Source organism: Pezoporus flaviventris, unplaced genomic scaffold (assembly GCF_033815535.1).
Source record: "Pezoporus flaviventris isolate CSIRO_AGI_PZ_B2104156 unplaced genomic scaffold, CSIRO_AGI_Pfla_v1 ptg000027l, whole genome shotgun sequence".
Lineage (NCBI taxonomy): Eukaryota > Metazoa > Chordata > Aves > Psittaciformes > Psittacidae > Pezoporus > Pezoporus flaviventris.
The window spans coordinates 2,279,119-2,294,718 of record NW_026892575.1 but is presented as its reverse complement, the minus strand read 5'-3'; the positions used below and the strand labels follow the sequence as shown (position 1 = coordinate 2,294,718).

At 36.3% G+C, this 15,600-nt stretch overlaps 1 protein-coding gene across 4 annotated transcripts in view; it reads left to right on the top strand.

Annotated features, from left to right (window-relative positions):
- The window catches only part of CDH11 (cadherin 11), an 81,308-nt gene extending 73,007 nt beyond the window's left edge, over positions 1 to 8,301 (top strand). For all 4 annotated transcript variants that reach the window (XM_061458460.1, XM_061458458.1, XM_061458459.1 and 1 more), the window contains 2 exons: positions 4,170 to 4,421; positions 5,395 to 8,301. In XM_061458460.1, coding sequence (XP_061314444.1) covers positions 4,170 to 4,421; positions 5,395 to 5,891 — 749 coding nt within the window. In that variant the 3' untranslated portion in view covers positions 5,892 to 8,301. The remainder of the gene's footprint in view (positions 1 to 4,169; positions 4,422 to 5,394) is intronic.
- Positions 8,302 to 15,600: the final 7,299 nt, after the last annotated feature.

Genomic DNA, 15,600 nt, shown 5'->3' with positions numbered 1-15,600 from the left:
TGGAGTTTCCTTTAGTTGTAAATCTGAGTATTCTGTATACACCATGCCATTGCTTTCAGAGGGAATTGCTAGTTTCAAAGAAAAATGGCTTTATTAACTGTGGAGAACAGTTAATGAAAACTCCAATGTTTGGGTCTATTACAGAACTTTAACATGAATACAGTCCTATAATTATCATTTAATAGTTTTTTTCTACCAGCTCCTAAAAGTAATCACATATTGCAGTAATCCACATTCTACATCCTATTAATAACCTACTGTGTTACCAAGTTTTTCAGCTGAGGCTATCTTCCATAGAAAACATGAGATAATGGCTTATCACATGCTGTGATAAAACACTGAATTACTTTTGTGCTGTTTACTTACATTATACCGCATAAATAAACAGCATTGTATTTGCCTAGGCTCTGTTCAATTTTACTTCCATTGAAGCCAGGGCTTCAAAAGAGCTGTAGAGGCTCCAGACACTTCTCAGCAGAGAGATGGACTTTTAGCAAATAAGTCTCCTGCTTTTAATCCTGCTCTGTCCTAAACTGAAATGCCCTTTACTTGGGCTTGCTCACCTTGCATGAAGGCCTGGCACAAAGCCAGTGCTGCCGGAAGGATTGCAGCCACCTTGCTTTGCCATGCTGCACAAGGACACTGCAGTGGCAAAAGCAAGGTGTAGTGGTGTTCTCAAATACACAGGATAGTGTTTTACAAAGACTGGAATTGAGTCCACTAAATCAGAAACTAAAATCTGCTTTCTTAACAGAAACTTTGCCTCTCAATTCCAGACCTTTTAATCAAGACATTTTGAAATGCATTAACAACACTATTACAGGAGTTTGCCATGGATTATTCGCAGAAATTGCTAGTGCCTGGTAATGATTTTAGACAGTTGGACCTCTCTAACAGTTTAGGTTTCTTGCTGAATCAGTATTCACGCTCTGATATAGGTGAATAATGTTCACACTGTAGTCAGCACCTTTAATCCAGAAGCCTACTTACACAATATGCATTTGTTAACAAATATATTGTTAACAAATGCAGATAAAAAAGACAAACTAAATTTGCCTGTGTATGAAGGCAAAATTGGAAAACCATCAATAAGATCACCAGAGAAAAAAGATAAAAATCAAAGGTCAGGAAGATCACTATAGAGGTCACCATTAAGTAATGCAATTTTAACCTCTAATTATGAAGATTTTATGGAGAGCATAGGTAATCTACACTTGCAACACTTCTGGATATTGGATATCCCAGACGACAAAAGCTGGAAAAAACAGAGCATGTATATTTCTCTGGATTGTGTTGAGAAGGCTATTTTCATCCTTCTGTCTTGTGTTAACCCCCATTGTGTTTGTTAAGGCTGTCAGTCAAGTAGCTCCCTTATGTGTTAAGTAATAGTTATAAGCTGGTATTGACATTTAACTTGTTTCTTTGTTTAAAAATATGCCATTATACCTGGATTATAGTTATACTCCTGGGACCTGAAAATAATGAAAAAGGAAGGATGAGAATATTAGCTAGGATTATATGTTATCTTTTATTTACGTAAAAGATGTTTTTTTCTCCTTATGGATATTATGTTTCTTTTGAATATGAGAAGCGAACGTAAACAGAAAAAAAAGTTTAAAAAAATGACCTTTTAGATTTGATATATTGTAGCAATTTCAAACTTTAGCCAGGCATATTGATTGGCTTTTCTTTAAAAAAAAATATATATATTAAACTAGAAATCGTTTAAAGTTAAACCAGATAAATCCACCATTGGATCAAATTCAGCCTTAGTATAATGTAGTTGACTGCAATGGAATTGGCCAGTCTGTATAATAACTGAGTAAGTTGTCACCCTTTCCTTATTTTTAGTTAGGAATACTATTTAAGCTGCCAACATTTCAGAAAAATAGAATATGTTATAATAAAAATGCATAGCCAACAGACTAAGTATACTAATATATGATATCACCTGTGTTTCCATCCATATCACTTTTGCACACTCTAGGCAGTTGTAGCTTAACCCACTGCTGTTTTTTTTCCACAAGAATAATCTATCCTATTGTGATCTTTCATTTAATAGAGTAGGTCTTTGTTCTTATATTGAGGAAATGAAGTATTAAATACATTTTAGAGAATTCTGTGGAACAGTTTTATTTTACATCAATATATATTAATCCAAGTGCTAGTTGATAGGTTAATGATATTAGATGTTATATTTCTTGTTTATACCAAATTGTTGTGAGCCCCTTAATTTAAAGTCCTAAAATAAAACTCCCATCGCACAGATACTGCTATTACAGAGGTCCTTTAAAAAATTGTGCCACAAAGCCTAGCTGGGCAAATGTTGCCTGTAAGTATTTAGGAGGTTAGAAAGATTCTGAAAAGAGATAAAGGGTACCTCCAAAACTCAGAAGTAATAAATAATTAAGTCTTTATCAGCTTCTCTGTCCTCAGCAAATATAAATATTATGTAATGGAGAAGTTAGCAAGCTGTTTGCTATCCATATGTTATTTTTGTGAGACTTCAGTATGAGAAAGACTGCAGTTGTCATGCGGAGGTAATAACCACACTGGGCATCCAGTGTGGTGATCCTGGCAGGAGACGTGTAGATATGGGGACATTAATTTACTTGGCATATAACAAGCAGATCCTATCTGGGGTAGTCCTAAATGAATTCCATTGTTTCTGGTGTGATCTGCAGAATTTACTAGTAAAAGTGTCAGACAAGCAGGACCCTAGTGCAAACATCCTCCTCATCCCATAAATTGACCTGGGTCCACCAAATCGGGACGCTTTCAGACCTCATCCTACATCAGGATACCACCTGAAAGGGTAGTTAGTATAAAGACAGAGTACTTCTCTTTTGGTGTAATTTATTCATAAACTTTCATGGAAATCGCAGTGATTAGATCATTAAGAGAGGTTTTATGATTTGCATTATTAAATTCTGGAATTTATGCTGACTCTTCAACAGGAAAATTATTAATCTTCTGCAGTACCCCAAGGCAATAGTAAAATTATACCACAGGAGGTGAACAGCCCTCCCTTAGTAGATAAAAGGACCTTTCTTTTTTTTTTTCTTTTGCATTCTATAGTGAAAAATAAAGAACACGACAAAACAGAAAAGGTTGTGTGAAGTAAATGCTCATCCAAAACTAGTTTTTGAAGGTCTGAAAGCCACGGATATTACTGTTTCATTTTATTTACTTCAGGATGTTTACAATTGTATAAACTGTGGTTCAGTTTGAGAACTGAAAAACAAGGAGCACAAAGAAAAGCTGTCCATGTTTCCTAGTCTTTGTCTGGCGTGGCTGGGAGCAGGAAGCACTCCTGGCCATCTCATCCTAATGTTTCATCTCACACACTTCCCTTTCAAACACTTTTGCCCCAGGAAATGTGCAGGACCATCCAAAATGACCTTCTGTGCTAAGGTGGCAGCTCAGTTTCCATCCCCTGTGATGGGAGACCCATGACAGGCAACTAGTCCTTGAGAAAAACTGGAAATAGTGTTACGACAATACTTTATCTCTTTGTTATATCCACACAATACGTGTATGTGTGATCAAGCTCTCTGAATTCTGACTTTGTGAGTTAGGGTAAAAACCAGGTTCTGATAACATACTGCGTGCTCTAGTATTTCTTACTGAAACAGGCCAACATTGAGGCACAAATCTGCTAATACTCAGCAAACGTGGACTTTCATTTTAGTGGGAGTCTCATTTACACAGGCCATTTTGGTGAAGATTTCTGCCTTCCATTCCTGTAGGTCTGATATTGAGAACAATAAATCAGGGAGTTTTCTTTTTTCCTTAACTGGAGGCTTAATTCTGGAAAGAGAGTAAAACCATCTCAAACAGTAGTAACAAGGCTCAGTAATTGGTAGTTGATGAGGTATTGCATTTCCCAGAAAGTTAGTGGGGTGCTAAAACAAGGTACTAGCAGATATTTTGTGTTCCTTATGTTACCTTCATCACCTTAAAATAATTATAATTAAGTGTGGTATGGAATCAATGAAATGCAGTACTGTAATTGCTCTTGGGTTGTTAAGAAGGGGATACTGTGTGCTGGTTTATTGTACAAATAATACTAAGGCATCTGAAAATTCATAGCCATCGTATCAAGATTTTTTTTGCAATATTACTATGAGAATGACTGTGGAAAAATGATGACTTTCTTCTTTAAACAGATAACACAGCAAGTGTTCTTGTTAGACGTGAAGGATTTAGTCGCCAAAAGCAAGATTTATATCTTCTTCCTATTGTAATAAGTGATGGTGGACTCCCCCCTATGAGCAGCACCAATACTCTCACCATTCGTGTCTGCGGTTGTGACAGCAATGGCTCCTTGCTTTCCTGTAATGCTGAAGCCTACATCCTCAATGCTGGATTAAGCACTGGAGCTTTAATTGCCATTCTTGCGTGCATTGTGATTTTGTTAGGTAAAAAAAGTTCTTTACTTATTGCTCTTCTATATTTGTTTGCATTAAAGAAATTAGCTTTGCCTTCACCTTCAAGATGAGTAAATGAATCTTAATTTCTTAGCTTTTATTTTTATAGGAGGTACTAATCTCACTGGCTGAAATGCAATATTTGATAACTGCAATAGCAAACATCAGTGAATTTGTCTAGGTGTGCTCAGAGAATGTCCTTTTGTCACCTGGTATCATATTGGGGACACTGTTTAAAGGAGGTCATGCCATACAGTTTTAAGTTTTGTGACCTTTCCTGGATGGTAAGTTCCTTTTTTAGGTCAGCCAGGATTAATGACTCCTGCCAGCTATTTCCTACTGACTCCTCTTGAGTTTAAGACAAATGAGAAGACCTGCTTTTAAGAAAGTGCTGTAAAGCATTTCCCGATGATTTGAAAATATTTATATAAGATGTTTTAATTTACCTATAGCAATTTATAGTCTTTTTTCTTATGTATTTTAAGTTATAGACATTTGAAGTGAGAAGGAACACAACAACAGAGGCATGTGTTTTGAGGTGTTGCTTAAGAAAAATTCTATTTTCATGGAAATGAAACATGGAATTAGTTAAGCTTTGGGCATACAGGAGTGAGTAAATATTCATCTTTGTTTTGTTGCAGATGTACACCTGATTGGGCTGCTCCAAGGCAGTGTCACTATTCATGTAACACTGGTAGCCCACTTTTTTTGAATTAGCTTTGCAGTAATGAGCAATTAGTAAAAGCAATAGCATTCAGCCCAAACAAAAAGCCTCAAATCAGCATGTTCAATTTTGTATACAAACACAAATGCTTTTACCTAGCTAGGTATGCTGAAAATGCAGATGTTAACAAAAACACGTGATGAACTGCAGCACAAAAGCTGAGGTTTCAATGAATGCATTAATATATTTATAAATGAGCTACAGTTTTAGAGTGCAGTCTAACTTTTTTTTTTTTCCTAGTCATTGTAGTGTTGTTTGTAACACTGAAAAGGCAGAAAAAAGAACCTCTAATTGTTTTTGAAGAAGAAGATGTGCGAGAGAATATTATTACTTATGATGATGAAGGTGGAGGAGAGGAAGATACTGAAGCTTTTGACATAGCTACTTTGCAGAACCCTGATGGCATCAATGGATTTATTCCTCGTAAAGACATAAAACCTGAGTATCAGTATATGCCAAGACCAGGGCTTCGGCCAGCTCCCAATAGCGTTGATGTGGATGATTTCATCAACACAAGAATACAAGAGGCTGATAATGATCCAACTGCTCCTCCTTATGACTCTATTCAGATCTATGGCTATGAAGGAAGAGGCTCAGTGGCTGGTTCACTTAGCTCCTTAGAGTCAGCGACAACAGATTCAGATTTGGACTACGACTATCTACAAAACTGGGGACCTCGATTTAAGAAACTTGCAGACTTGTATGGCTCCAAAGACACTTTTGATGATGATTCTTAACAAGAAAGTTTAAGATTTGGCCTTAAGAACTGTGTCCAATGATGTGATGAATCCAGAAGAAATGTAAGCAGGTATTTTTTTAAAAATCAAGAAAAGTCTCATTTAAACATTTAAGTCTGACAGAGAGGATTGCTTTGATAAAGGACATAGAAGTGGTAAATACTGTGAAGTACCTTTTCCTACAAAAGGCAAATGTAGAAGTTGGCTGCCAACTTCACTAGTGGAAAAAAATCCACTTACAAACCACAAAATATTTAAATGAAGGAAAATGCTAAATGCAAACTTACAAATATGGGGAATATTTTATGTATTATGAACAGCTAATTCTTTCATGTCAAAGAAGCTTCCACACATTAGAAAAGATAACAGTTGTGAGCTGTAATTTCGCCTTAAACTATGGACACTCTATATGGTAGTGCATTTTTAAACTTGAAATATATAATATTCAGCCAGCTTAAACTCGTATGATGTATGTACAGTACAATGTACAATTATTATGTCTCTTGAGCATCAAACTTGTTACTGCTGATTCTTGTAAATCTTTTTGCTTATACTTTCATCTTGAACTAATATGTGCCAGATAAAAAAATTCTTGTCTTGTTGCAGTGGGAGGCGCCCTATTTCTATGTCATTTTTAATGTATCTATTTGTACAATTTAAAAATTCTTATTTTAGTATACATACAAATATCAGTATTCTGACATGTAAGAAATGTTAAAGCATCACACTTATATTTTATGAACATTGTACTGTTGCTTTAATATGTGCTTCAATATAAGAAGCAGACTTTGAAATAAATGGATTCTTTTTTAATTCTTGTTCTGGTTATTAAGCATATAAGAAAAAACATAGTGTTTCTAATGTCCCATTTATAGTTCTGACTAATTTACTACAATTGTGACCTTTTAATAGCCTTATTTATTATGTGTTTGTAGTTGGTTTGTTGCCTTGTTAAGTGATTATTTAAAAATCAAGTACATTTTAAAAATGTTTTTTAGATTTAAAAAAAATGTAATGTCTGGTGAACATTTTGTACCCTCTCTATCTACAGCTTTGTGGCTGCTCCCAGAACACAGTAATAATCTTCATGTAATATGACTGTGTTTTCTGGATTAAATTAAGTGTAATACTTTTCAGTATTTCCCATGTAATATGCATTTATCTTATATCTTAGAAATTCCAGAGGTTTAAGAAATGACTTTGTAAGTGGACAGGAGTACTCTGTACTTACAATTTACTCCACGCTTGTGAATTTCCGTATCTGTGCTAAGCTTCTGTGGGTTCTAGAGACTTAAATCTGACCCAGTTTAGCTGTAAGTTCCCTAAAGACTGTTCTACCTGACAATTACCTTGCTTGAGTAGTAATTAAGATTCTGGCACTTTTTTTCATCTTTTGATTCTTTTTTTTTTTTTTCACTTACTGCAGTAGAATAGCATTGTCTACTGATAGGAAGACATTTTAATTTGTGATGGCAGAAATACAGAGTGCTTTCAGAGTTGTTCTTCGTAATGTATGTTTTTAATCAGAAAATGATCTATAACTTTTTTATATTAGTTCAGAATGAGCAGGGGATATGTTCTGTGCACCAACATTTCAGCATCTGTGTACAGCTGTACTTTTGCTAAACTTAATGGAGTTTGCTATACAGTCAGAGATCAGCAGCTGCAATATGGGAAGAGACAACAAATGGAAATGATATACATTTTTCTATTGTTCATTTTACAGACTCTCTCCTTCATTTGCAGTCAGATACCAAACTGCTTGATCTCAGAGGAAACCTGATTTGTTGGTGTATTGCTCTTCTGAAGACCTCCGTATATGTAGTTAGATAAAAATTTAACTTGTTAAAATTATGAATGTTGTTTCAGCTCTATATTCATAACATATTCACTTGTCCCATTATATCCCTATGTTTTATAAGGCAGGGTTTGCTAAATCAAAAGATTTGCTCTACAATGTTTATTGTAATATTTCACTTTACTATAGCTGTATGCATTCTATATAGTTCTATAGTTTATTATTAACTTGATTCAAATTTCTTTGGTTGTTGATTTTTCTCTGTTTATAATCCAAAGAATATTTTGCTAGATTTGCACATTTCTCCATTATAAATTTAAATAAACCTTAAAAAATTAAATTAGTATCAATTTACAAATTAACAAATTGAAATAAAGCAAAAAAAAAACCCAAAATTTGTAGGACTCCATTGTCATTGATGCTGTCTGGGTTTATTTCACTTTTGAGCACGTTTTAGAATTAATAACTGCATTTTCTACATTTTTATGTTTAATTTTTATGAAGGACATTGTCAACTACATTTTTTAATAGTTTTAAATGCCTTGAGTTTTAGTCTCTATTGTTTGTAGCACTCTCATAGATGCTTGGAAATAAATTTTCTTTCCCTGCTGATTTTGTCTTTTTTCATTTGATTATTTTTCCTCCTCCCAGTGAATATGCATTATCATAGTGCTTTATTAAGTTGGTCTTGCTAATCTCAGCCAACACTACCTCTGAAATGCTGGGAATTATACTAATTATGTATCATCTGCAGCACCCCAAATGAACAGCGTGTTTTGGCACAACAACAGGATATTTATTTGTGTTAAACTTCACAGCAGTGGTCGCTGGAGTCTCAGGCTTATAATCTGAAGATGTAAAAACCAACCCAGTGCAGCAGTACTGGGTTAGTCCCTGACACAGATCAGAGAAGCCTGTGGGCTGGTGTTGTAATTTGTCGGGCTGGTGGTGTAATTTGTCACACTGGTCCCAAGGATCTGAGCAACCTGGGAAGGGATTTACTTGCGTGAGTTACTTTAGCGTAGTGTCTTTCTCTTCCCTACTGAGCTCAGGAAAGAACTGAACCTCATATGCAGAAAAAGCAACTGAAAGTTTAATTACAACTTCAGTGGGTTTGAAGACAAACCCTAATTAAAAGGAGAATCACCATGACTGAGCCAGGTAACATAAGGGACAGTAACAAGTGCAGGTGATGCTTCTTCCCTTAAGTCCTGCCTGAGACATCATTGGGAGGCGGACGGTGGGTGATGCAGGGCCCAAAAAACCCCCTCCAAATACCCTCAGTAACAGATGGTATGATGTTACCAGGAGTGATAGTTCTTTTGTGAGCTAAGTTTATTCATGTGCTCCTGTTGGCAAAAATACACAGCTCCTTGTCTAGCTGCTTATCACCAGGAATCTTGCATACGAGTGATGTTGACATGCCCCTCATCTTACATATATCCAAAGTGCATTTGTACACTATTTTTCTCATCAAGTGTAAGAAACGATTAGGCATGCAAGTTCAGTTGTGGTTGCTAAGGCAACTCTCAAAATTTACACCAATATGGAAAGGAAGGGTTTGTTTGGGATTTTTCAGATTGCGTTTGTCATGTCCTCGCCATTATGTTCAGCAGGTTTTGATACCCTGTCAAGCTTGCCATCTTGCCACCAGCATTTACATGATCTTGTGTAAGATCATGCCTCAGAAACTGATACAACCAGAGATAAGAAAAGCTTTTAAATAATTTGCATGTTTTCTTGGCCACATACTGTTGACTCACTGACAAAATAAGATGTTGAATTTTACTATGTTGATGCTGATAAGCTTACAGAAAATGTGAAGAATAGAAGTTTAAATCAGGCTCACAAAGAGGCAGCCTTAGTTTTCTGGGATGTGAAAGCCTGGAATGCGTTTATGTCTTTCCCTTCCAGCAGAATTGTCAGAATTATGCATTTTTATTGAAGACTCAGAAAACAAAAAGCTAGGTAGACCCTATGCATGTTTCCAATTTGACTGATCAAAATACTGAGCTTCTGTAAATCAAAGCTGAACAATCAGCACCAGAATCATATTCTGTATTAAAATAGTAATAATAATTATGATGATAATAATAGGGAGAGAGAGAAGAAAAAGGAATGGCTTCTGAAAGAGAATGAGTGAGCTTGTCAATTAGATGCAGGTCTCTAGTGCTTTGCTACTGTTTTCATTAATTTGGGCTTGGGCTGAGACTAGGGATCAATCAGTTTGACCCAGGCATGCTAGTGAACAAATTTTCCATTATTTAATGTCACTAATTTCAGCATTTGATAAGAAAGGCTTATCAAATCCTCCAAATCCTTCAATGATTGACCTGGGTTGGCTATGACTACGCAAGTCACAAGAAGAACAATTGGTTGGTTAAAATTAATATAAATTACATTATAGATATTTATATAATATATATTTATAATAATATATAATATTATAGATACTTTATATTGCATATGATATATATTTGTATATAAATATAAACATATTTATGTACTAGATATTAAAAATATAATTAATATGTCAGAATCTATAATCAGATAAGAATCAAATCAACTCCTATAGGACTCTTTCTGCAGATTTCAAGAAATGCTGCAAAGAGCGGCTGATCTCCTACCTACCTTCTGTTGCTTTGAGGCAAGTATACAGCATGAGGAGGAGTATATTTTAATTTTACTGGAGTAGATTTAAAATATATAACACAAGACTATTCTACAATATAGTAGAAGTTCAACTCTGATTTACAGATTTTTAGTAGTTTGAAAAATATGCTTCTTCTGCACAAAATCCTGGGCCTTGCCTGCTCACTGCTCAGTATTTGTTACTCCCTCTCTTAGTATTTGCAAACCTTGCATTTTTTAGGTCTTCTGACAGCAAAGAAAGCGCAGAAGCAACGACCTCATGCACAGATAGCAGCTTTGCCACGTACAACACAGTAACTTCATGTGTGCATACACACAATAAACTTTGCTTCTGTCTCCTGGACAGAGGTGGTGGGTTGTACATAACAGAGGCAAGTGTTTACCCATGTTGGGGTTTCTGCATTTCAGTTTCTTCACAGAAAGAAAAATAGCATAGACGCACAAAGAGAGGAGACTTGCTTTGGACTGTGTGGGGCTCTAACAGACCTCTTTTCAGGTCAGAGAAGTATACATTTCAGGAGTCTTTAAGGCATTCTGTTGAAGCAAATTCATGTTCTATAAATAATTAAATATTAATTGGGGCAGGAAATTTACCCTGAGATCATCTAAGTCCTGGTGAGTTCTCTGTCAAACTCAGAACCTGATTCATTTTTTTTTTTCCTTTTTCATGCTTGTTTAGTTCATTTGCTTATAACTGCATCAGCTGAAATACCAGCCTGACTCATGGGCAAAGCACTCTGTAGCTGGGGAGGAAATCTGCTTTGGCATGGCAACTTGGGAGTGGCAAATTCATAGCTGGTAACGATGGGGAATAAAGCATGATATTTACCCCCTACTGCCAGAAGGTAAGAAGGAATAGACACATCTTGTGTTTACTGAATTTCTTTTCCTTTTATGTTTGTAAAATCAGGACCAATACCTAAATACTTACGTAAATCTGGGAGAAGACTTTTGGTTTGTCTTAAATTCTTCTGTGTAGGGCAATATGTTACACTTTTGATTACAGGGGTGCTCTTTTAAAACAAGTAAAATAAAAGCTTAATAGTTTTAATTTTAGTAGGTTTAAAAACTAGAAAGAGAAAAAAAAAACAACAAAACCAACCTTACTCTGTAGTTTTTTTTCAATCAATTCCCTAATTTTAAGAAATGCCTAGCGTTTTTGATGGTTAGTGTGGTTAGTGAAAGAGACTCAGGCTTTGTGCCTGCTCTGGATTGATGTTAAGAATTGCTTTCATTTTTTTTTCTTTTTCTAAACATGTGAAAAACATGTTTGTTTTAATTGACCAAATCCGTATGCTGTTCTCCAGGCCTTTCTGCAAGTGAAGGTTTTATTTTGTTGGTTTTTGTTTATTTTGTTTTGTTGTCTTCTTTTCTAACCTAAATCATTCCATGAGTCCGTGACTCACTACTTTAGCTGCCAAGGCAAATTTCCTTTAGCTCTATCACCAGCAGGCCTTGCAGAAATACCTCTCCTCTCACAGATCTGCTTTATAAATATGAAGCACTTCTGTATTGTTCTTTGTGATAAATGGAGGTCTTAATGAGGACAGGGGTGGATATTTTTTGGTTTGTTTTGGAGCCGTGGTGCTTTAACTTCCGCAGCTACAAACCTGGCTTTCCATGTTTGCATGCTGTGTTCAGTGCCCCATCTCTGGGTGGTAAAGGAGCAATTTTTCAGGGAGTAATAAACTCCCTCATAGTTGGCAGGGTGTCTTTAGAAAGCCCTATTGTTCCCTGCTTCCAAAGATGGCTTTCCTTCTGGGAGACGATTCTCCCTGCTGCAGCCTGAGTTCATATTTTCCTTCTTATTAGCACACTGAAGAAAGTCATCATTAATCAAATGCAAGCACATTTAGCAAAGTTCAATGTGTATGAAAAATTTATGTCAACCTTTAGGCTCTATGACAGCCCCAAGGCTTCACTTAATAAGTTCTATAATGACTTACTGTTAATGGCCGATTCACATTATCTCTCTAAGGTCTATTGGGCCTTTCAGTAACATTTTCTATTATTGATTATGGAGCTGTTGTATGATACCCAGACATATAAGCAAAACTTGTTTACATTCTTTGCTTTCTAAAATAGAAAGTTGAATGCACTAAACTATAAAACCTCAGAGAACAGGCTTCTCCCTGTAATATGTGTTAATTTGTGTAGCTCTAGCATGGTGCGATAGTGACTGAAAGAGTAGCTATTTGTGGGGGGCTGACAGAAGCTCTTGGAAATTACTGGAAATTTGACATGTCTTGTCCATAGATTTAGCAGAAATCTACACTTCAAAACCCAACTATCTATCACTCTAGCTAAAAGTCTCAGAGGAGGTCAAAGACAGAATGACTGACTGCCCTAGGTTCTGCAGTTTTGGTTGCTAATGAATCATATTTAATCTCAGACATTTAATTTCTTTGAGAATTTTATCTGGGGGGAAAAAGATTCAAAGGGAAAGGCTCCTGACCACTGAGCACTGCCTATTTCTGTGGCTTTACACCATGCTTTAGCAAATGCTTTCTACCAAACACAATCTCTCAAGATCATTCAGTACTAGTAATTGTATTATTTCCTAAAGCCCTAGATCCTTTATACACTTACTATTTAGAACTTACTATTTGCTGTGAATAAATGATAGCAGTCGTAGTAAGTAAGTATAATGAGGTAACACTACTGTAATCTAGATGCTCTGACACTACTGGAAGCTGATATTTCTCCCTGTGTTGAAACATTGTTAAATGAAAGAATATGAACACTTCATGTGCCTGCGCATGCCGCTACTGCACTGCAGACTACTCTGAAGTGCCCAGTGTCATGTAAAAATTCCTTTCATGGAGAAAAATTCCTCCAATAACACCTAAACATCCACTAAGAACTACTGAAATGAAATATTATTTTGCCATGACCACCCAAAGAGAACTGATTGTATGTTTCATTCATGTAAGTAACAATATGCAACTGTAGTAAATGGGGGGAAAAAATAGAAGAGGAAAATAAATAAAGCCACAGTACTTGCCTTAAAAAGTTTTGAAAAAGAAAGAAAACTGCATGTAATCTTTGTATTAAGAAATACTGTAAATCAACAGTGAGGTCAGCACCTACTATCGACCCACTGTGACATGTAGATCAAAAGTCTTTCTTTCTTGCTGCCCCCTCCTCCCCTTTCCCATCATAATTGAAAAACTAAACTTCTCCAAGTGTAGAGATTCGAGGCCAGAAGCCATCCTACTGAACACACAATGACACCAGCACCTGGAACATAGATAAGAGGCTTTTTTTGTATGTGCCCTAAGGCACAATGTAAAACCACCTAATATTAACTGGATAGATTTGTAAATACATGGCATAGCTTTTGCATTATCAGCTTCACATTTCTGATGCTGCACCAGTGGCTTTGTAGTGGAAGAAATGGACAAGCACATGCAGTAATCTGCTGGCTGCTTTTCAAACGAAATCACAGTGTAAACAAGCTATTTATTACCAAACTCTTTAAAGAATTAAAAGCTGTACATATCCCTGTATATTCCAAGGAGGCTGTTGCTAGTAAACTGCTCTTAGCCATAGCGGATAATCAGAAACTTTAGCAAAAAAAGCTGTGTTATTAACTCTGCTTCAAATAAAAAGTGCATCTGTACCTGACTGTAATAAATAAAACTAGTGCAAAATGTCTTCATGATAATAACAAAGACTACAATTTTAATGAGAGTTGAGAAAAAATAAAGACTAGAATTTCTGAATGTTTATTTGTCCTTGGTGGATTATGAGAAAATATAATCCCTGCTTTTTTTAGCATGGAGGTCAGTATAGAGCTGTGTTAATAAAAGAGCATTAGACTCCCACTGCACCTATAAAATTCAGAACATAAACTAACTTCCAGTGCAGTGCATGAAACCTCATGCCAGCAATTCATTGCAGAAATGGCTCCTTCCCATCACACGTGCAAGAGGTGAGTCAAATTTCAGTAACAGTCAGCTGTTCTGTCTATTTGGCACTGTGGAGGTTACTGTAATAACCTGTCTCCAAGAACATAGACTATGTCCTTTCTTGTGACCTCCCTCACAAGCCTTGGGTGTTACCATTCTTTGTTACCAATATGTGTTGGCTGCAGAGTCTAAGGGCAAAATTTATGACACATTCCTGGGAGTCACAAGCTGGAATAGTCATAGATGGGCAAGAGATTCAGGATGCCCTGCCTGGTAGAAAGGACATGGGCTCTCTTGGGAACAGTGTAGGTGTATGAACTGCAGAGCTGCATCTGCCAAAAGAATGAAGTGCCATGACCAAATCACCATCCTACAGACAGAAAAACACTTCTCAGCTAGTAGAGTCAGGAAACTAATGAAAAGAAGCATTTCTAGGTAGGCTGCCTGCATATAAAGGCTAGGTAACAGACAAAGTGCTGAAGAAAAGGCATCAGGGAAAGGAGAAGGAGATCAGCTTAAAAAATCTTAGCCTCCCTATGTTTACTTTACTGTTTGTCTTGAAAGTTGCTTCACGGAAGAGTGAGAGAAGATTGAGGCAAACTACTTTGTGGTTGATTGGTACAATGTCATGCAGGACTAGAAATCAAATTCCACAAGACAAGCAAGATAATATGAGCACGTACAGAGGTGTAAAAGGGACTTGGTTCTCAAAGCTCGCATCAGACCTGTTCTCCAGCTGCTGCTTTGTTTGTATTGCCATGATGAAGACCTGACATCAAAGCACAGTCAGGGAGACAAATCAATGTGGGGAAAAAGTCTGCTCCTCTGCTAGAAGGTGGATGTTCTGAGGCCATGGCAGATGGAGGCCTTGCAGATCTGTTGAGGGTGAGACATCTTAAAGAATCTAGACCAACACTGACTTGAAATGTAACCTTAGAGCTCTTAAAAATCCCTTTCTTTCATAACCCTATTGATCTTTAAGAATAATGACACACCCCTAGAAAACTTTCATCTGTTCTCTACTGGATTCCTTTCCAACCATGTTGTGCTCCAGGAGTCTCCTGTTGGTTTAGTACATCTCTGCCGTCATAGCAGTGAGGGAGTCATGTCAGACCATTGTAAAACATGAAGTATCCTTTAAGTGCTTTGCTTACAAAAGCTTCCTTGTTCACAGCTGAATGGCATTAAAGTGGGGTGTCCAGCAGGTGAAAGACTGTTGAGCTTAATGGGCATAATTAAGAGTTATTTATTTGTGAAGAGTTTCCATCTCTAGAAATGTCAGATTTAGTCATTGTCTGTCATTTTGAATCCCATCATTATTTAAACTCAGAGAACTTTATTGTTGTGT